The 22850-nt window shown below is 40.6% G+C and overlaps 1 protein-coding gene and 3 non-coding genes across 8 annotated transcripts; 3 read left to right on the top strand and 1 right to left on the bottom strand.

The window, feature by feature from the left end:
* Positions 1-1318: 1318 nt before the first annotated feature.
* TRNAV-CAC (transfer RNA valine (anticodon CAC)) lies at positions 1319-1391 on the top strand. The gene has a single exon. It is a non-coding gene; the product is annotated as a tRNA-Val (tRNA).
* Positions 1332-16083, top strand: LOC138919599 (uncharacterized). 5 transcript variants are annotated; one of them, XM_070245050.1, is made up of 4 exons: positions 1747-2163; positions 8595-9156; positions 12005-12185; positions 15544-15753. In XM_070245050.1, the coding sequence occupies exons 1-2, from the start codon at positions 1854-1856 to the stop codon at positions 9101-9103; spliced, it is 819 nt and encodes a 272-aa protein (XP_070101151.1). In that variant the 5' UTR covers positions 1747-1853; the 3' UTR covers positions 9104-9156; positions 12005-12185; positions 15544-15753. The 5 variants fall into 5 exon arrangements, 3 of the variants coding, with proteins under 3 accessions (XP_070101151.1, XP_070101150.1, XP_070101152.1); XM_070245049.1 differs by lacking the exon at positions 12005-12185 and having other exon boundaries at positions 15544-16083; XM_070245051.1 differs by lacking the exon at positions 12005-12185 and having other exon boundaries at positions 15547-15753.
* On the top strand, positions 9185-9258 carry TRNAI-AAU (transfer RNA isoleucine (anticodon AAU)). Its single transcript has one exon. It is a non-coding gene; the product is annotated as a tRNA-Ile (tRNA).
* A 2404-nt stretch (positions 16084-18487) lies between the features above and the next one.
* Positions 18488-18561, bottom strand: TRNAT-AGU (transfer RNA threonine (anticodon AGU)). Its single transcript has one exon. It is a non-coding gene; the product is annotated as a tRNA-Thr (tRNA).
* Positions 18562-22850: the final 4289 nt, after the last annotated feature.

Below are 22850 nucleotides of genomic sequence, written 5' to 3'. Positions count from 1 at the left end.
AAATTCTTCAGGCAAGGGTCACTAACCTTCTCAGGCTGGGGTAGACGGGCTGCTTCTCCCAGGTTGCACTAGGAATTATAATCTGGAAATGTAGAATAATTCCCTACACGTGTTTGAGAGAGGTGAATCTCCCATGTTCTAAGTTTATTTTATTCTAGAAAAAAACCCTTAAATATTCCTAATTTTTAGCAAAACCTCCGACTAAAATACAGACCCATATATCACTAAATTTTTATGTAGTTTACTCCTATCTTTTTTATATCTCATCCCTCCCCAACCCCCAAGATAGGAATTTATATTTTACCTGAGTCAGTTCATTTTTTAACAATTAATTTAGAAATTGCAGTTGTCAGTATGAATCTCATCAAGAGCAACTGTGTCCAGTTGCATTTTGTTGTCAAATATTGCCATTTTGGTTGGAATATATTCCTTATATTAAAAAAATTTGCTTTAATATCATGTTTCTGGTGCAACTATGATAGAAAGAGCATGGGATCTAAGAGTGGGATGACTTATGATCTTGTCTTGATTCTTGTAGTAGCTGTAAGTATGGGCAATAAAACAATAGAACAAAGTTACCATGATTCTATAAGGAAGTCTTATTCCTAGACTCTGAGTTCCTTGAGAGCAAAGACTATGTCTTTCTGCATTTGCATTCTGTGCCAGAGACAGCAGTGTTCTCTAAATATTTCGTCTGCTCCCCTATATTTCTTAGAAGCCTGGTAGTTAGATAGAGTCACATGACTACTTCCAGTCAATTGTCTGCAAAGGAAGTGAGGAGACTGGCAGAAAGTGCTGATGGTTTCCGACAGTCTCCTGAGCTCAGGCCATTTAATTCTGCTTCCCAAAAAGTCATTTTCTGTCACCTAGAGATGAGCATCAGGGCACACTGCACGGACAGAGAAACGGGTGCAGACAGCATGCGGAGGTCTTGGAATCAAATTCTCCAGTTGTAATCATTTCACAATATATGTAAGTCAAACACACCTTAAACTTATACAGTGCTGTATGTCAATTATATCTCAATAAAACTGGAAAACAATTAAAACAATATATCATTAATTCACCCAAAAAAAAAAAATATCCAGAATGTTGTCTTAGCTTTCCACGCCAGGAATTTGTGCAAGAATTAGTGCCCTGGGAGAAGGCTTTGCTTGCTTATGAGGTTTTTTTTTTAATCTTTAGAAATAGAAAAAAGGGAGAGAAATGTACCGCTACAATGAACATTTCCCCAACAGGCCTGTAGTAAATAAACCTGGGCCCTGCAGGCAAAATTTTTTCGATCATACATGGGTGGGCCAGGGTTTTGCGACAGGGTGTTTCCGTAGTGTAGTGGTTATCACGTTCGCCTCACACGCGAAAGGTCCCCGGTTCGAAACCGGGCGGAAACAGGCCTTGTTTTTTTTCCCCCTGAAAAACATTTGCTTTCAGAGATTTCAACTTGATTTGTACCTACAAATAACAAAACTCACAAATCGTCGCACTTGCTCTTTAAAAGCAGGAGTTATCCTGAGAGACCCTCGCTGCTGCATCACTTCGCTGTTCACAAGGAAACAGCTCTTCCTCTTCTTTCTCCCCTCTGCCAGGTTCCCGCAGGACCTGTGAGGGTCCCCGGAAAAGCAGCAGGGGATAGAGATGAGCCGGCGCCGCGGGAATGGTTGCGCTCTTTGGAATCTGGATTTCTACACAAGACACGGCTTCACCTTGAAACCGGGCGGCAATGGCTACCCGGTGTCCGGTAAGGACATCAGCCGCCACCCCCAATTTATTTCTTGCCAGATAAGTATTTCCAACCCAAATCTACTGATCCCCCTCAATCGTGGGAAGATACGTTGCAGTGGCCTGTGTGGATAATGCGAAGCCCCGGGTCTCTGACGCGCGCCATTTCCCGGAGGCTCTCAGGCCGAGCTCCGCCTGGAACATGGTGCCGGGACACCGGTGGCGGCAGGTTTCGATCTGAGCCTCTGCGCTCTGGGAGACCTGGCCCCCGGACCGCGTGGGTCCCGACCTGCCCCGCGGGCCCGCGCGTCCCAGCTCCGGGCGCTCGCTCGTTCCTTCCGGGGCCGCCGCAGGCCCGGCGTCTGCCAGCGGCCGGGCGCGGTTCTCTGTTTACCCGCACGGCTCTCCCGGGTGGAGGAGCGGGGCGGGCCAGCAGTGTGGTGGGTGAGAATCGGCAGGAGGCCTAAACCGGGCTCTTGAAATAAACTTTGGCGGTTCTTTCTGCCGGACATTTCCAGCTATCGGTGTCCAGCTCAGCCGGAGGGGTGCCCGGCAGGCCAAGACCGTCCTGGGTGGGAGGAGGGGCGCGAGCTCGCTCTAGGTCTCCGGGAGCCCTTGTCCTGTCTAACTTTCAACACTGGGAGTTGCGTGCTAGGATGACCAACTTTTTAGCGAGCCAACCCGGCACGGAGCCATACCAGGCCAAACTAGCAAACAATCATATAACATAAAATGAATAATTACACACATACGTATTATTACTTTAACATAAAAATATGAAAAACAGGTGTTTATTTGAAATTATATTATTCTGTTTGCTATTCTGTTACATAAATGCTATTCTTTGATCCAAACAATAGGACTATTTAAAAGTGGCAATTAGTAATTAATAGTGGGACTAATTAAACAACTAATATAGGTCAGAAAAATATAGTAACATTTTTATAGTGTTTCTTTCTGTTTTCTGACAGAGAAACTTTTAAACTTTTTATTGGATATTTAAGTTTTCTAGATTATATTATTGTATATTCGGAAGATACATGCATGTAACATTTTTAAACAGGATGATAAATACAATAGGACAAATTAAACAAATTACCTATATTTAATAAAAAGTAACAATGACTTTTTTCTGCCAGATGATACAGTACTCTTTTTACTCGTCGTTTCCTTTTCCAGTGATATTTCTGTCAACTGCCTGCAGCTTTTAGAACATTTTTCTTTTCTTTAATGTAGTAGTACAACCAAATACAGTTAAAGTTCACTTTGACGTGCAGCTTTGCTGTTCTTGGTGTCAGTTCAGTGTGATGACATCAAATTAAATATCCTCTCAACAAAAGTGTTTGAGCATGAAATCCTCAGGATTTTACTTAAAAGCAACAGTAAGTTCTTAGATTGGTAGAATGACTCTCTAACTCTCCAGAAGTGTCCATCTACTTTACATCTTGTTTGGGTAAACCTGCTGTTTGTCAATCAGATCCTTTGCATCTATAAATTCATCATATCATGTTCATATCAAAAATGCACGTCATTTAAAAATATTCTATATTCCATAGCATATTGTATACTATTGTAGTTAAACCTCTTTTTCTGGGAAAAATGGTTTTAAAGCACAGAGGTAATTTAAACTTGTAAAATAAAAGTTGGATTCCAAATAAGTTACAGCTTTAGTAAAGAAATGAGAGAGTCCTATTTAACTTGATTGTTCTTTTCTGGTGATGTTTTTAAAAATATCAGTGGTGCCTGGTAGACTATTTGAAAATAGTCTTATTTCCAAAAATCGAGCCATTTTTTTCAGTGTACGATTCTTTTTGGCAATCTACACATAACTTGGAACAATTCTGGTGTAGTCAGTTCATCCTTTCCTAGTCTCCTAATGGCCTCTTCAGGGATCACCAGTTTTGGAAAAGGAGCATATTAATTTCTAGTTTACTGTAATTCTTTTCTACTTCTCTACTTTCTAATTCTCATCCTCAATGTATTTCTAAATTAGGGGAGGGCATTCTTCTTGTCCCATAATTTGAAAATATGATTTTATAGCAGGCCAACATTTTAAGGTCTTTCCTCTGGCCAATAGCAATGATAGCTATCCTGTAAGCACATGTTTAAAGAGGCCGTAGCCTTCTATTTCTATACAGTCAAAAAATCTCATTGTTTCTGTATATTTTGAGGAAACTGAAAAGTGACTCAAATCTTGAATTATGAAAGCTTCAATCATGGGTGAGTAAACCACACCCCTTTTTAGCATTGTTGTGTGCAAGATGTGCAGGACATTTAGCAGGTAGAATTTTTCATTTTCTTTGGTAAGAAATTTGTTATCTGAATTTACCAAAGTTTATATTTGTGCTGTCAGCTGAATATGCAGATAGATGAACAAAGTCTTGTTTTTATTTGGGCAAAAGATCATGAGATTAAAAGTGATGTAGGCCATTCTGACTAGTAAATCAGATAACTGATGACCTTTAACAGGGCTTGAAGGATGAGGAAAAATTTTTCTTGAGGAAAAAATTACTGAGGCCAGAAGGAGAAACACTTTAGCAAAGGTATACATCTTTGAATGTCTTGGCCTTATCTAGAAACTGTTTGGTAGGCTAAATATATTTACCAGCTATGATGGTTAATCTTATGTGTCACCTTGGATGGGCCATGGTGCCCAGATATTTGGTCAAACAGTATTCTAGTTGTTTCTGTGAGAGTGTTTTTGGGTGAGATTTGCATTTAAATTGGCGGATTGCCCTCCATAATGTGGGTGGGCCTGATACAATCAGTTGAAGGCTTGAATAGGAAAAAGGCTGATCTCCACTGAACAAGAAGGAATTCTGGCAGCGCACTGCCTTCACACTTCATCTGCAACATTAGTTCTTCCTAGTTCACCAGCATGCTGCCTTTGGACTCAAATAGCAAATTTTTCCTGAGGCACCAGTCTGCCAGCCTCTGCCATCAGAATTTGGACTCACCAAGCTGTTATAACTGCATAAGCCAGTTTGTTAAAATAAATCTCTTTCTGTATATAAACATCCTATTGGTTCTGTTTCTCTTGAGAAGGCTGACTAATGCACCAGTTATTATTTTAAAGTATTTAACTCTTCGAGAGTTAGTAAATAGCATCTACTGCAGTTTCAACAACAACGTTCTAGTCCAAGTGGTCTTTTAAAAAGCAGCCTTGATCCCCTTGTACATGCAAATAAGGGGTGTCCTTGGCAGCACATCACAGTTACCAATTAAGGGCACCCATCACTGAGCAACAGCATGTCTGGTATTGAGTGGTGGCAGCAACCTCTGTCACTGCGTCTGGGAGTTGGAAGTGGTTGTCCTTGCCCTGGTGGCCTTTGTAGAAAGCAGCATGGGAAAGGGTCCATAGAATATTCATATTCTTTTTTATTTATTGCAGTAACATTGGATTATAACATTATATAGCTTTCAGATGTACATTGTAATATATTTTGAATTCTGTGTAGATTACATCATGTTCACCACCCAAAAACTAATTATATTCCATCACCACACATGTGAGCCTAATCACCCCTTTTTCCCTATTCATATTCTTAAAGAGATCTAAGATCCAGAAAATCTAAGACATAAAGGAGGAAAAGACCAAGGGATTATTGCTGTTAGTAACTCTAATCTTTGCTCTAGAAACCTCATGTTTGCTTTCACAGGATATATACAAACAAATATAAATAAATATAGGATAATATGAACAGAATATATTTATAATATAAATATTAACATAATTTTGTATTAGAATATATATAATTTATATAAATATCCTTATTGAAGTCCAGTAATACAAATAATATAAATAATAAATGTAATATAATTAATATAAGTTTAAAAAATTATCAGAGTTTCTGGGAAGATGGAGTAAATGTCCTTATCCTTAGCCTTTCACTAAGTGCAACTAAAACCCCTGGACATTATATATAAAACAAACATAAAAGAATCTGAAAGGTGGAGTAAAGAAGGCAGACTGTCAGGGACCTTGGGACCAGAGGAATGACATGGTGGCAAGTTCCCTAGGTTTTTTTTTTGCCTCATATATCCTAGACTTGGAGCTAAATAAGCTAGAAAACTGAAACGCCAATGGAGGCACACAAAAATTCCCTAGGAAGAGCCACTGTGTACCAAAAGACCACCAAAGGGACAGCCTAGCAAGTCAGAAAAATTTTAGACAATAACTCCTCTCCTCCAGCCAAACACCACAGAAAAACTGTAGCACCCCCCACCGCCACCCCAGGCTAGCAGAGTCCAAGTGGGGAGCCAAGACTTCCACCCTCAGGAGGCTGTAACAACCAGGAGACCCAACACCCTTGTCTGGGAGGTGTCAGAGAAGGCCAAGTAGGAAGCCAGGACTTGTACCCCCATCCAGAATTGCCTCTCCCTCTGCTTTGCTGCTGGGTGGTGTTAGAGGAGGCCCTAGTGAAGAAGCAGGACTTTTGTCATGGCCTAGTGGTAACTGGGTCCTGCCTCCACCCATCTCTGTGTCAATGGAGACCACATAGAGAGCCGGAGTTCTCACCATCTTCCAGCAGCAATAAGGAGCTCCTCACCTCTTGTGTCCTGGAGGCTGAGTGGGGGATCCTGGACTTCTAACTCTACCTGGCAATTATGAGGAGATGCCTCCACTTCCCCTGGTGTTAGAGAAGGCCAGTTAAAACAGAGTTTAAATAAGAGCCAGAGTCTCATAAGACACAGGTTTCAAATGAAAATCACTTGTCAAATCGAAACTAGGAAAATCTCAAACCGAATAAAAAACAAATTCAACAGAGCCCAAGAGCAAGATGAAAGAGATGGTAGGATTATCTGACAAAGATTTTGAAGTAGCCATCACACAAATGCTTCAGTGAACAACTCTGAACGTGCTCAAAACAAAGGAAAAATAGACAGCCAAAGCAAAGAAACAGAATCAGAAAAAAAAGAAAGAAAAGAAAATGCAAAAGAGAACAAAATGAAAATTTTAGAATTGAAAAATTCAATAACCAAAATAAAATCTCAGAGCATGGACTCAACATCAGAATGGAGGGGAGAGAGGAAAGAATCAGTGAACAGGATGACAGAACAATAGAAATTACCCTTATGGCAGCCATAGCAAAGTAACACCTTCATACATTGCTGGTGGGAATGTAGCACAGCCACTCTGGAAAAGTTTGGCGTTTTCTTAAAAAAACTAAGCAGGAAGTCACCATGCAACCAGCAATTGGTCTCCTTGGCATTTATCTCTGATAAATGAAGTCTCATGTTCACATGAATAACTGGGTAGAGGAGGAAAAATAATTTCCCTCTACCCTTCTAGGTTCTTAGCTGAGACTCTTCTGTAATGAAGAGACGATTAAGAAAAGACATTAGCAAGAGAAGAATAATAAAAGATTAGCAAGATAAAAACAAAGAGAATTTTAATAACACGTATACCTCCTGTATACATGACAGATACCCAGGAAAACCGAGTAATACCCATGTATACAGGAGTTATACAAACAAAAGTTTAATAATACATATACCTCCTACATACATGGGAGTTACTGTGTTTTCCTGGGTATCTCCTACATATCTCTCTGGATTTTCTGTTTCTACTTCAGGTCTCAAAAACAAATTTATACAGTATCGTTGTTTCAATTGCTGTTAGCCTTTTATGGTGTTTTTTCCTCCTGTTTGTCTGTTTGGTATTGCCAAATGATCTCTATTCCTTAAAGATAGCACCTGGCTACTCCCTGTGCAAAACTTTCATAATAATCTAAATCTAAAATGCAGAAATTTTCACAACTGGGTCATATTCGATTCCACCTTTACTCTTTGATATCCTCTTTTGAATTCCTTACCTCATTCTTCTGCACTAGAATGGGGTTGGGGGAACCTGGGTTGCTCTGTCTTCATTCACAATCAACCTATTAGTCCTCTTTCCCTCTTTCTTTCAAAGTCACTACACTTTGTAGTGTTAAGGGAACCAGATCTAGTTACTGATGGCACATTTCATGTCTAGGTGCCAGGATTGCGTATCAAGTAAATGGGACATGAGTATTCATTTGCTATTCTGAATGATCATTTTTAGATTCAGATGTCTTGGACCTTTTGGGCCAAACACTTTTACCTAATTTTTTGTGAGCTTTGGATGAATGAGAGGAAGCAGCACGGCACTTTCAATTTCTGTTAAAGACGACAAGTTTTCCCCACCCCTGGGGCTTCAGAGAATTGAGTTCACAGGAGAGAATCCTAACGGGAATAGTAAATTTATATAAATTATAACAGACTTGTTCATTTTTCTTATTTTTTTCATGTTCTTTGGAAGTTAATGCTTAAATCTGTAGGAATTTGATCTAAGCCATCTGAAATTGTAAAGACACACTGGAAACCCTGTATAAAACCAATGTGAATTCATGTTATACTTTCTATTTTGAGATTGAAAGAAGAAATTGGCTATTCATTGTTGCATTTTCAAAAACTGGTTAAATGTCAAGTAACTTCAGAAGCAACAAAGAGGAGAAAAGTAGAAAAGAAATGGGAGGGTTGTAGGGTCCAACGGGAGAAAGAGCAAGCAGAGGGTGACAAGCAGAACGTGACTCAGGAATTAGCTGCTCTACGGGCCCCTGCCAGCACTGACACCTGCCTGCTGGAGGATCAGGCCGAGGCTGGAAGGAGCGCACCTCCGAGAGGCATGGTTTCCCACCTCCTTCTTCTCAGTGGTCCCACCTGGGTCTCAGCTCCTCTGCTCCTCTCCGATCCCGGCGTTTCTCCCGGTCCAGATAATGGCCCTGATTCCGGACTCGCCCTGGTGTTGACTTCCCTTCTCATTGATTTGGGGAAGTCTTGGTTCTTTTGGGATGCAGATGGGTCAGAGGGTCTCGAGAGGCGCTGGCCCCAGAGTCCTTTTGTCTCCGCAGACCCCAGCCCCGCACTCGGGTGCCACCACGTGTCCGATGACCGGCACTGCAGCTCCAGATCCGTAACTTTGCCGCGCGCGGAGGCTCGGGACGCGCAGCTGCAAACGCAGAGCCACGGTGACCGCGGAACCACCTCGAGCTCAGGCGGCGAGACGGTGCAAGTTCCTGGGTCCCCAGGACCCCGGGAAGAGCTGAGCAGCCCGGAGTGGTCTCCAGGAGCAGAGAATCCGCGTGCTGCGAGCGGAAGCCGAGTCTTCCGAGCCTTGCACTGTGGCAGCACCGTTTTCAGTTCCTTGATCCGCCCGCCGCCATCTCAAGCTTGGAGCAGCCTCGCGTTAGCCCCGGGCCCTTCTGGGAGTATTTGGAAAAAAATCCCGCTAGGGGACATTTATGAGTCTTCTTCCATGAGTTTGAGAAAGACTAAGTTTTCACAGGAAGAAACACGGTTCATCCATGGCAGCAGCTGGGATTTATCTTTTCCTTTTCTTTATAGAAAAAATATTTCTTGACTCTTTGCTAAGCCGAACACCAGCCAAATTTACTTGGTATAATTTTAAAAGCGGTAAGTAAAGCGGCCTTATTCATGTGGTGGCCGGTTAGCTCAGTTGGTTAGAGCGTGGTGCTAATAACGCCAAGGTCGCGGGTTCGATCCCCGTACGGGCCAGGGCTAACGATTTTGTTTCCTCTTTTCGAACACATCGCCTGTGGATACTGCTGTCTTGTATCCGGTTACAGATAGTCATTAAATCACAGAGCAGAGAGATTTGACTTGTAATTTTCTTTCTTTAAAAGAACGCACGAGAGTTAGGATGGAGAGCTTAAAAGAATAAATGAGGTAAGGTGGGTACATTTAGGGAAGGGGAAGTAAAATTAAAGACTGTCTTGCATCAGTCTGGAAAAAGCTTTAGGCAATGCTGTTTTCCTGTAATTTAAGCTTTTGAAAGAGAAATCAGTACTCTTGGTCATGGTAAATGGCTCAATTGGTCAGGGCGTTGCTTTTATAAAGTGTTAAGGTCGCAGATTCGATCCACTTACGGTGTACGCAAGGTGGTATTTAGTTTTTCTTTTTCTCGATGTGGGAATGTCTGAGGCCTGTGGTGTTGCCTCCCGCCAAACTTCAGACCAGCAACCGCGAATGCTCCACGGTAAAATGGAGCAATGGTCGGCCTTTGGGTTATATTTGACCGTTACCGTGGCACTGCCACTTACAAGTCATTTACAACTCGTCTAAATTTTTTTGAACTTGTATCATAAAAGTGTCGGATTTGAGATTTGAATGATGCAGGCGGGGTGCACGGTGGGATATAGGAGGGCAAGAGACCCTGGGGCCGCTCTCAGTCTAAGCGCCTCGCTCGCCCTGTCCTGTTCTTTTCTTGAAGTCCGGCCACTGGGTCTCCGTGTCCTAGCTCGAGCCTCCTAAACCTGTTTCTCTCCTCGCCCCTTGCGCTGTCCCTCAGGCTCCCAACATGGTTTTACTCTTTCTCTTGTTTGAAAGTACTGTTTTAGGTTACTATGAAAATGACATTAACGATATTGATTAAATAATTACGTCAGCGATGTCTCAAGCACAGTGCCAGGGACATAGTGGATGCTCACTAAATCCAAGAAGGTGGTACCCTCCTCTGTTTTGGTCAGTTCTGCATCCTTCACGTCAAGAACAGTGACTGGCTGAAAGTCAGCACCTAAATTTTTTTTTAATTAATAAAGGGAACCTGCTACTTCATTTTGTATTAAATAATATGCTTACGGATTTGAAGTACAAGAAGGACTCGACAGCCCGTTGCTGAAGATGAAGGGGGCCACCAGCCAGCGAATGCTGACATCCATTAGAAACTGAGAGTGACTCTGGCTGACAGCCTGCAAGGAAATGGAGACCTCAGTCCCACAACTGCATGGAACTGAATCTTGTGACAACCTGAATGAGTTTGGAAGCGAGTTCTCTCCTAGGGCCTCTAGTGAGGAGCCTGGCCCTGCCACACCTTCATGTCAGCCTGATGAGACTCGTTTCTTTGTTTGTGTTTGTTTTTTCTTGGGTAAGGTAATACATTCACATGGTCAGTAACCAAATGGGAATACAGTGAAGTTTCCCTCTCGCTCACATCCCCCATCTGTCCAGTTTTCAGCACTACCTCCTTTTCTGCCAGTTCTCAGCACCGTCTCCCGCATATAACTGCTATTCTTAGTTTTATATATATTCTCCCTGATTTTCTTTATGCATATAGATGAAAATACGAATATAAATTTTTTTCTTTCTAGTTACGTAAAATGTTACATTGTACACACTATTTTGTATCCTGTGTTTTTCGCTTTTTTTTTTTTGATGTATCTTGGAGATATCTAGTTTATCAGCACTTACAGAGTTTTCAAACAGCGTGTTTAATGTTATATTTATTATCTATACAGAAACAGAGCTTATTTTCAATTGAGTTGGTCCAGCTAGTGAGAAGTTGAAACTGAACTTTTAAATCCATCCCACCACTGAAGACAGAAAATATACAAGTAGGACCAGAGAGAGGGCAGGAAGATGGCAGCTTTAATTTTCTGTTATAGTGCGAATAAAACTTTTTTTTGTAAAACCGTATGACATTTCAAATAGTCCTAAAGTAGGGGCTCCAAAGTACATTGTTGATCAAAGGAAATTTGTATAGATTTGTTCAAAGATAATTTTCAGAAAAAGGTAGAACCATCACTCTCATGCAGATATTAAACTGAGCACATTGTTAGACAATAAGATATTTACAAAGGTTTCAGTTTACAAAAGTGAAATCTACTAAATTATTATGAGTAGGATCATAACATGGATCACTTAAGAGGAAAGAGAGCTTCTTTGTAGATCCAGAAAATAGAACACTGAAACAACATCAACAATTTTTCAAACAAAACCCACAGTCATCCCTCTGCAATTCATTCAGTCGTATGTAGTTAATTCTTGATCTGCTAGATCTTGGGTTAACAGCTGTAAGGGTAAATGAAAGTGATTTTCTCTATTTATACAGGGAAAACTGCTCCCCCCACCTCCCCCATTTTCCGTAGTGTTTCCTTGGATACATAGTGAATCTGAGTCCTTACATGAACTTTAGAACAGAGGTAAATATTTCTAGGGGTTAAGCCTAGTCTTCAGTTTCTACAAAACTGAAGTATTTCTAAGGTCATAGACCAAATAATCTCTAGATATGTAAATATTTACCTCCTGAATTAGCTCAGGGGTCTCTCATGAGAAGTACGGGAGGCTGTCATGAGGTACAGCCCTTTGCTTCTCGAGGAGATAAGAGAATGTTCTTTCTTCAGCTTTGCTGTAAAAAGTGACATTTTGTCATAATTTTGTCATCACTTTTATGCTACCTTATATACATGTAAATCTGTTAGTACTTACTTAATAAAGTGTGTTCTCTCTCTCTTCTATTGATAAGGAGGAATCTTTTTGATGGAAGAATTGATGGGAGAACTTAAAGCCATGCCATCAAGAGCCTGTTCCCGAGAGAACCTGGCATGGTAGTCTTTGTCTATGAAGCCCTGAGACAGTCTTCTTTGTTGAAGATGATGCACTCTGGCCCATAGCTGATTGCAAGTGCTTTCAGGGAAGCAGCAAAAGTAAAGCAAAATAAGTGTATATAGATGACAAAAGATTTAAAATAGCTGTGATTAATTTATTATAATTTTCAAAAGCGAAATATCTGATGCAAGTTCATACGAGGAATAATGCCATTAACAGGGAATTTTGGCTGTTTCTGTGGCATGCAAAACAAGATAACAAAGCCAATCCAAAATAAGTTTAGACAAAATAGCTATAGACATAATGATCAACTATATTTTCAAAGGAGACTGGTGGGGACCTGGAAATGGCCACCCCAAGATATGTCTCTTTGGCATCAGGATTATTTGAGGCTGATTGCTTTTGATAAACTGGGACAGGGAAGGAGGCTCTGAGGAGTGGAACTTGCTTGCTCTTTGTTAGGAGACATTTACATTGTAAAGGAAATCTCTATCTGTAAAGGTACCTCCCTCTCTGTAGCAGGAAGAAGAAAGGGGATGACCTTCTCTCTAGAAACTCTTAATCAATGCCAAAGGCAAGGACTTAAATCTGCATTTTGTTTACTTTACTTGTGTTTACATGATCGACTCCCCCTCCCAACGTTGGCATTTCTTTAAGGATTAAGCATCTTTCCTCAGGCTAGGAACTGATTGCTGCACTCACCTGTGACCACCCAGCTTGAGACAATAGAATTGCCTCCTGCTATGCCCTCTTGTGACTATTGTGGGAGGGACATTTCAATCACATGTGAAACACCCTGTTTGGGGGTATATAACCACTCTGTGCACCCCACTTCTTCGGTGCTCTTTCTTCCTTCAGGAAGTTTAGACAAAATAGCTATAGACATAATGACCATGTCTCCTCATAAAGCTTTGTTTAATTTTCTCTTGCTATTCTGTCTCATGTGAATTTAATTCATTCTCCGGCCAGACGAACCCACATTAGGTAGAGGAAAAGTCTTCCTCCCCTACACAGTGAACACTGCATCTAATTAATAAAAGTGGAGGAGCATAATTTTTACAGAGAAAAAATATCTTAAGACATAACATATAATAATCCTGAGACATAACATGCCTCAATTATGCAAACCATATAGTAAGAATACATCAAGAATATACTAATATGGAGCAGAAAGTTTCGGTAAGTCTGGAGTAGGTCCTACACATTTATATATTAATGAGACCCTGTAGGCAAGTGATGTAAATCCCTAGTTGAAATTCAGTGGCCCAGAAAACTCTAGCTTCAAATTAGTGAAGTAGAGTTGCAACCAAGTTAACATTTAAAAAAATAACTGAAATTATGACTGATACACGCTACTGCTGTCTAATATCAGGTAAAACATCCCCAGGAGTCATAAATAGGAAAATATTATGTGATGCGGGGTCGGTGAGCCGAGGAGTCGAAAGAAAGATTTCTTGGACTCTCAAGATCTGGCAGTAGTGCTCTTTTATTTAGAAAATAGTGTGGAATAGCATGCGGACAGCGCCCATGGGCAGTCAGAGCTGCTGCTGCTGCGTGGGGACAGGGCCCACGGGCAGGAGGAGCCACTGCTGCTGCCGTGGGCATGGGGATAGGACCCATGGGCAGGCAGAGCTGGTGCGTGGGGACAGGGCTCACGGGCAGTAAGAGCTGCTGCTGCTGCTGCTGCTGCGAGTTGAGGGTTAGGGCTAATTTTATAAGGCATGGGTATGTGAGTCATTTCTTTACAAGACAAAGGAAAGAACATGAAAAAAAGTTAAAATGGTATCAGTGCAGGTGGGGTCTGGTCATTGGGTGATCCCATGACTTTTAGACAAGAATCAAATTGGATTAAGTAACGGTCAGAAGCCACCACCCTAAATCAGTTACATGAGATTGCCAGACAGCAACCAACTTAAGTTCTTGCCTTCCCCATTAAGAGTTTCTAGGGACAAGGTCATCTCTCTTCTTCCTGGTACAGAGAGGGAGCCACCTTTTACAGATAGAGATTTACCTTACAATTGTAAATGTGTCCCAACAAGGGCAAGTTCCATTCCCCAGAGCCTCCTTCCCTGTCCCAGTTTATCGAAAGCAATCAGCCCCAAACAATCCTGATGCCAAAGAGACACATCCTGGGGTGGCCAATTTCAGGTCCCTACAAGGTCATCCCCCCTTCCTTCACAAATGCAAATGTCTCTCAAAAGGGCAAGCAAATTGCCATCCTCGGAGCCTGCTTCTCATCTGCAGTTTTCCTCATCATTATGGACAGTAAGAACAATGATAAATTTTTAGGGATTTCCCATTTGGTATGCAATTTCTGAAATATTTACATTAATAACATTGTATCCATGCAAGCAGATTTGACCTAGGGAAGACTAAGCTCTTCTGCTTTCCCTCCTCCTCCCTCTGCTTCCCTTTGCTTCTTTTTCTTCTTCCCCTTCTTTCCCTCCTTCTCTACCTTCTCCTTCTCCTTCTCCTCAGTTGTCTTCTGGTATCACTTCTGATTTGACAACTTTTCCTATGCAGCCCATCAACAGTAACATATCAAATAACCCTAATTCTTGCCAGCATCTCTCTTTTTGCAAGGTGAAAGAACAAATATTTATGATTTCCAGGGGCCTTCTGGGAAGTCTGAAGGACAGTTTTAGGTGCAAAATATATCTTGAAAGTTTTATTTTCCATTTAGGATTTGATTTGGGGTAGCCAAAAATTAAAAGTTGTCAGGACATTTGAATACTTAAGGTAGGACTTGGATCGTGATTTCTTGAGAAAACACTTGGCTACTTGTTTCAAAGTGACAATAAAATATTTTAAAACAAACATAGAAAGTAACATGATTGTAATGAACTTTAGCTCATTCCTGGTTGAGAAGCCTTTCCTTCAATAATTAGAGATGACAAGAGATTTTCACGTATTGAGGCACATGGGGTAACTCTTTGGGTTCAAAATTGATTTGGCTTGAACTAAAAAAGCCTGACTTATGGCCTATGAAACATACATTGTACATCTGCTTTAACCATTAGAGTAAAGAATGCACTCTCTTAAGATAAGAATGCATACTTCGCCTCCTACTCCAGACGGGTAAGGCTGTGATTAGTCCCTTTCTGGACATCAAGATCATGTTGACCTGCTATTGCAACTGAATACCTCTTTGAAACTTTGATGAAAATGTATCCTGAGTGTGTTTAATGTATGTTCTTTGTTCTAAAAATATATAAGACTGTACTGAAAACCATGCTTCTCTGGAACACTTTCTTAGGCTTTCCTGGGTTATAATCCTCACTCTGGCTCAAGTAAACTCACCTTATTTCTCTCATCTATAGAATGGTTACTGGTGAAATAAAACCCTGTCATACTGTAGGTATGTTTATAATGAAACAAGCATTCCAAGTTTGTATTTCTAGATATTAAAATCTTCAAGACATAGTCTAACCAACTGTTTATAATGTTTCTCAACAGCAGCATTCCAATTGAAAGAGCCATTTAAATACTAGTCTTCTGACAAGTGACTGCACTCCCACGTGAAATGATCGGCCCACTGGAGAATTAAAACAAGGAACAGCAGGCTCTTCAGATGTAATCCTGTGTTTCAGAAATGTTCTGCCAGTTCTGGAATGTAAATAAATAGATAAAGAAATAAGTACATCATTAAAAAATCATATTTCAGAATCTGATTTATAAATCCGTCTTTTTAAAAACCAAGGCAACTGCTAGTAAATGATCAGATAATCTTATTTTCAAATGTTTTTCCTTTTGCTTGAAGCCTTTTTGTTTGTTTGTTTTGGTCTATCTGTCTTGCTTTTTTGAATGTGTTTTAATCATTAACTTTCTGAGATTTCATGTGACTCCTCTATAAAAAACTTCACTGAATCTATGGTCTTGCAAAACTTTAAATGATGTTGGCACCATGTTCTGTCTCATCTTCTGTCATTCCTCCTTCCTTCCTTCCTTCCTCCTTCTTTCCTAAATATAACAGAAATAAAGGAGACAGTGTTCAACTTCCTTGTCCTTCAGCCATGCTGCGAGGGTAGCCCGGGGATGTATTAATAATGGAGGAAGCCTCCCTTCAATGTGTAGGCTGAGTTTGGAGCAACTGACAGGTGTTAGGCAGTCAGAGTTTGGCTCTGGATTTGTGTGGTCCACTTAATATTTCAGACAAGGGTTGTTTGGGGTGTCGATGAAAATAATCCACAACCAATCTATAAATGAAAATTTCGGTGAGTTTATTCTGAGCTGAAATATGAGGACCATGGCCCAGGGCCTTTCTTCCCAAAGGAAGAAAGGGCACCAAGGAAATGAGGTATACAGAGTGGTTAAATACCCCCATACAGGACGTTTCACATATGATTGAAATGTCCCTCCCACAATAGTCACAAGATTGCCCTGTCGGCACAGCGCTTGATGGACACAGCAGGTAGTGGGTCCACTATCTCAGAGGGCGTAGCAGGAGGCAAGCCTATTGTCTCAAGCTGGGTGGTCACAGGTGAGCTCAGCAATCAGTTCCTAACCTAAGGAAAGATGCTTAATCCTTAAGGGAATGCCAACGTTGGGAGGGGGAGGGAAGTTGCACCTTTATCTCAAGGGCCTTTGCTCTTGCCATAGGGAATATCTAAAGCAGATATACAATGCATGCTCAAGGGCCTCGGTCAGGCCCTTTTGGAAAGACAAGGTCAGGCCGAATTAGGTTTACACAAAATGGCTTCCTCATATACTCCAATATATCCTATTACTTGCCATTTTTATTTGTCAGGGGCCTATTGACAGGTATTTGAGAACACATTTGTTCCTCCATGACTGAGATTTTGGTACATATAGGGCAGGAATAACAGCATTTTAATATAGGATATATGGGTCTAAAGGTATTTTCAACATTCACTGTATTTAGTTTGAAAGGAGAGAATACTGCAGTATTAAAGTTATGTGAAACTTGTGACTGTAGGGGAGGAAAAATAATTTTCCCTCTACCCTTCTGAGTTCTTAGCTGAGATCCCTGTAATAAAATACAGGTTAACAAGAGAAAAACAAGCATAAGCTTATCAACATGTCATGTATACGTGGGAGATACCCAGGGAAAAATGACTTCACTCTCAGAGGTGGCTTAGAATTCCAGCTAATATAGCATCTTCAACAAAGAGCAATAAATTTGTGGAGAAATGACAGGACAAAGGAAAGCAGTTTTAGGCTTCCAAGGGTGGAAAGAAAGACAAGTTAGTAAAGTTTGTTATTTGGATTCCAGGCTGATAGGGTCTCAAGTTGTCTCTGGAGATTAACCTTTGTCCTTCCTGGTACAGAGGGAAGAAAGAAACTTTTTGTTAATTTATGTCCTGCTTTTAGGCAAATAGAGGGAGGGCATGTATACATGTATACACGGGAGAAACCCAGGCAAACTGAGTAACTCACCACAAGGAGAGAGGCTCTCATCTGAAATACTATCTTCAGCTAAAGACAAAGGAGGATGTTGGGGGTGGGGGGAGTCAGTTATGGGAGATTACCAGAAAAGCATAGTAAACAAGAGTAAGGTTATTATTGCAGAAGTAAGTCCTCATCTTCTGCATTCATAAGGGTTTCTAGAGATAAGGTCATGCCCCCTTTTTCCTGGTACAGAGAGGGAGTTACCTTTACAGATGGAGATTCCCCATACAATTGTAAATTTCTCTCACAAAGGGTAAATTCTACCTTTCGGAGCTTCTCCTAGGTCTGCAGTTTTTAAAAGTAGCCATCCTAAAATAATCCTCATGCCAAAGAGACACATTTTGGGGTGGCCAATTCTGATCTCCCACAACCACAATGTCACTTACGATTCAAGGAAGTGATAATCTATTTGTGATTTATTTCCTAAAAATGTCATTGAGCTCCAGTTTTTCCCCTTGCACTCAGTAGGTTCTACTGATGCGTAAATAAGACAGGTCTTAGGGATGTACATCCAAGCCCAACGTGGTGACAGTCTAAATTTCACCAGTACTCTCTTACTTGTTCTCAAGAGTAAAAATGAGTCTGACTCCAAACCAGATGCCATGGCTTATTAATTATTTGCCTGACACTGACAACCAAAATCCATCATTTTGCTGAAAATGTTGGCTGTGACAGGCTAAGAGATCTGAGACTGAACTTCCAAGACAATTTGAAAGTTACTCTCTATCTCCTACTGCAAGATAGTTTTTGCTCAATTCTTATCTTAGTCTTAACCCATCATCAGCAAATTCATCACTTTCTAGGAACTACAGAAAACTTATTTATTTTCCCCTTCATCCCAAACCCTCATATTGTGATGTAATTATCTGGCAAGAGACTACAATTGGAATAACAATTCAGTACAGGCTTTATCAGCTATATAAATTTCTGAAAGCATCTCCCACATATTTAGTGGCAACTACACTATTGAAAATACAAAACCAAACAGAGAAGGCCCCGCTGGGATTCGAACCCAGGATCTCCTGTTTACTAGACAGGCGCTTTGACCAGCTAAGCCACAGGGCCCACTTCTAGGACACTGGTCAATTATATCATATTTGTAAATTTTTCTGTGAAATGCAGCAATTCGCCAGAAATTTATTTGATTTTGTAGCAAAGAGAACACATCTCTGTTTCTGTACTCATATTAAAATGAAACTTCTACGTTTAAAAAATGCATTCTTCAATGCAAAGTTTTAAAAATGATTTCAAATTGAAGAGTTAAATTCCTATTTTGTGGTGACTATTGCCCTCTAGAGGAAATATTGGATATTGCAACACATTTTAAATTTGTTTCTCCGTTAATTTATTTTGTCCACAATTGTCATTACCGTATTTCAAGTACTTTTCTAGGTATTGGAGGTAGAACAGTGAACAAAATAGAAAAAAATTTCTTCCCTTACAGAATTTGTGTCTGGAGGGAGGTAAAGAAAGCAAGTTTTAAAAATTTGCCCCCCAAACCTCTAAACAAACAACAAGGGATGTAAGAATCTCACTACTGCCAGCTTACAAAGCCCACGGTGTTACCTTCTGAGCTAATTCACTGCACTTAAACAAGACTATCACGCTTCCTTCTATTTTATTTCACCTGGCACAAGAAAGCAAGCACAGATGAGGACACACTGACCCAGAGGAGATTTGCAGCCACCCTGCTTCGAACTTGCCCAAACTAGGCACTGTCAGGTGCCAAAGACAGTGGCTGTCTTCCAGAGACAGTTTGGGCCTCTACAGATTTGCTGCTTAGTGTGGAGTTCTTCAGGAGGAAACTTTGCTTCTGGCATAGTTTCTTTCTGCTCACTGATCCTCTGGGCTAAAACTGACTTGATTTCTGCCTTCATAGATTTTAAGTAAAACTGAGTGGAGGATACAGAGAGGTAAAGAGAAGACTAGGGTACAGTGTGATAACCCCCACAGGATGCTGTGGGAGTCTCTAATGGGCATGGAGTCGGGAGTGTCTTGGCAGAGTAAGATGCTCTCTCATTTGACAGGTTCCATGTCAGGTTGACAACGTAGAGGGGGTTGTGGCATGTTTGGCCTGAATACAGCTTAGCGTGGGTGAAGAACAGATCAGACCATCATCCTGAAATGTTTAAATAACTGCCTTGTGCTTTATGGGGAAGCATGAGGGCATATGCATTCGCTGAGCACCCACAAAGTGCAAGACCCTGGGGAGGTGAGACATCACTTAGGAGATCTCCTTGGGACAAATCTTCTGCATACCTGACTTCTTCTGGTCGTCCCCCAGCTCTTCCCTGCCAGTCTAGCCTGCACCTAATCTACCTGCTCTTTCTTACAAAACTTCAAGATTTATTTATTCCCTTTGTCCCCATGTCTTGCTGCCTTTCCTCTCTTTACGCAGGCAACTTTTCTAACTGGTTTACTGTGTATCATTTTGATCGTATGTATTTTTTGCAAAGTTGACATTTTTGTTCTGTGCACATATATTCATGATGTTTTTCCTATCTTCTGTCCCAGCGATGGACTCACAGGTTGCCTCCACTGTCCCATGGCACCTCCCCATCCATCCCCCGTGATGTACTTGTGTGGGAGTTTCATTGGGATATATATGTGGGAGCAGAATGACTAATTAATCCTAGTTTATTTTCCAGCCGACCCTCCCACCAGCACTGCATATCCCTTTATCTTCGTCCATGCTTAACATTATCCAGCTTTCTGCTTCATAATCTAATATGTGTAGAGTGATAAATCTCATTATTGTTTTTTTAAATTTGCATTTATGTTTTCTAAAGATTTTGAGCATCCGTTTATACATTGGTTAGCCATTTGAATTGCATCTTACATACATTGACTCTTTTCTTATCATTTGCTCATGTTCTTATTGAGATTGATGTATTTTTCACATTGATGTACAGGGAGTATATTGTAATTATTAGACTATTGTAAATTTTAGACCTTGCAATATTGTCTACCATTATGTTACTTGTCTATAGACTTGGTCAATAGAGGAATTTAATGGGAGATCTTTGATTTTGTTAAGGATTTATCTTTTTTTTTCCTCTTATGATTTCTACTTCTGAGGTTGTGCTTAAAGAGTCTTTCTCTATTACCAGGTTAAAAAACGTTTTCTTCTCTAAAAAGGAAAATATACAGATTTTCTTTTTCACATTTGAGATGTTGATCCATCTAGGTTTCTAGATAAGTGTATTGATTTTTTACATGGCAATCTATTGGAATTGTGTCTTTTAATGCCCAAAGTTTTGGTTTATAAGGGTCTCCAGGATGTGTGGGTGCTTATGTAGCATCCTACACTTCCTTTATCTTGGCCTCCTCACATTGTTATGTAATTATGTAATTAATAAAATTATATGTTTTCCTTGTTAGAATATATGTGCTCAAGGTCAGGGAGAACCCAGTTGTTCTTTAACATCCAGCACAAGTCATAGCATGTAAATAACATATTTTAAGAAAATAATTGTTTGAATTAAACTTTATGAATTTCCCGTCAGACAACAAATCGAATCAACAGATTTGTTTTTTGCTTATGTTCTTGTGAGCTTGGGCTGATGTTTCATGGACCTATGAAGTCAACCCTAGGCCCCCCAAACTGTAAACAAGTATTTTGGTTCTTATAAGAAAAAGATATGAGAACAAGGATCCTATGTTGCTGCAATGGGTGAATAGGTAAAGTTTTGAACTTAAAGTTTACAGGTTGCATATCTGTGTAGGTTCAATCCTTGCTTCTGGCACATGATCTTATCTTCTAATTTGTCTTTTTCAATAAGAGCTAGAAAACCTTCTTGTTGGTTTCAGAAAAACTCTGAGTTTCTGTTTTGTACTTGGGCTATTTTACTATTTTTCTCTCTTCTATAATCCTGCATCTTACCTTCAGAGCCTGGAAAAAAAATCCTAGTAGGCAGTGTTTAATAGGTGCCCAGTTGAGTCTTTCTGTCACGGTACTAGCTCACCATTGACTTGGTATAACCACCCCAAGTCCATCAGTTTCTAAGTCTACTGTAATTTGATTTTAAGGAAAAATAAAAACTGAGAAAACCTTGGACAACACAAAGGAACAACTAGGATTATGTGTCCTGCAAACAACCTCCTTGGCCTGGTGGCTCTCACCACCTTTCGAAAGGCTTCCAACTCTTCGCTAAGGCTCTGGAGAGCAGGGCCCAGAGTTTGAAGGAGACTTCACAGACCAATACTGTGTCAAGGGAGGAAGGGAGGGGAGAGAGACAGATGGTGCAGGGGAGGTAAAATTTCTTCTCTGCCCTCTTAGGGTGTCTGGATGTGCCTAAGACTTAAACTGACATAAAACAGATTAATATGAGAAAAACACACACATTTTATTAAGTTATTTTTGCGTGTACACGGGAGCCCTCACAAGAAAAATGATGACTCAAAGAAGCAGTTAGAGCTCACTGCTTACATACTAGGTTGGACAAACATTGTGAAAATGTGACAAGACAAAGGGGTTTGGGCTAGGGCAGTTAATTGTGGAAAAGTGACTAGGAAGATAAGGGTTAGCTCAACAAGATTTTTTTGTACAGATGTGTCTCAGCCTTGACTCCCTGTCTCTGGTGATAAGAAGGCATCCTTCCTCCTGGTACAGAGAGGGCACCTTTCACATGGGTATTTTATCTCCTGCCTTTGGGAAGAAAAATGAAGGTAAGAGTGCCCTTCTTGCATCTGCTGTTTACTTGAAAAAAAGGCACTTGAAGCCTTTAATTCAAAATAATCAACATACCAGAGGGGCATATTTTGGGGTGGCATGCTCTGAACCCCTACAATTGAACATTTATTGCCTCCCATTGTAATGCACAAATATCCTAAGCCTAACTTAGTGAGCAGTCCTCAATAGGCCAGCTCTGACCCAGCTGCAAATAAAGGAAGATCATGAGACTGCTGCTAATTTCGTTTATAATTCCTTTGAAATAAAGATACATTTATTTAGCACTTGTTATTTGCTAGGAACTACAACGTAAGATGCATCCACCCAGGGGTTTTTATTGTTGCACTGCTCTATCCGCAGCGCCGCGACAAGCGCTTGGCACGTGGCAGACGCTCAGAATAATCTTTGAATGAATGTATGAATACAGATTAGTCTAGAAGTGTTCAAAGGGGCACAAATCAAGAATATGGTTTTAGATAATTTTTTCTCGTGTGTTCACAGATGACTCTACTTGAGGATATTTCAACATTGTGCGTGAGTGAGATGCACTGGAAATGCCATTTAGTACCAGAGTCCCCTGTATTCAAACAAAATTACCTATCATTGAATCAGATAAACATTTTCTAGTATATTTGTCCAGGAACTTTTGTATTTGTGGCCATGCAGATATTTACCAGCTCAC

Source organism: Equus caballus, chromosome 20, assembly GCF_041296265.1.
Source record: "Equus caballus isolate H_3958 breed thoroughbred chromosome 20, TB-T2T, whole genome shotgun sequence".
NCBI classification, from domain to species: Eukaryota; Metazoa; Chordata; class Mammalia; order Perissodactyla; family Equidae; genus Equus; species Equus caballus.
This window is presented reverse-complemented; position numbering and strand designations above follow the sequence as displayed.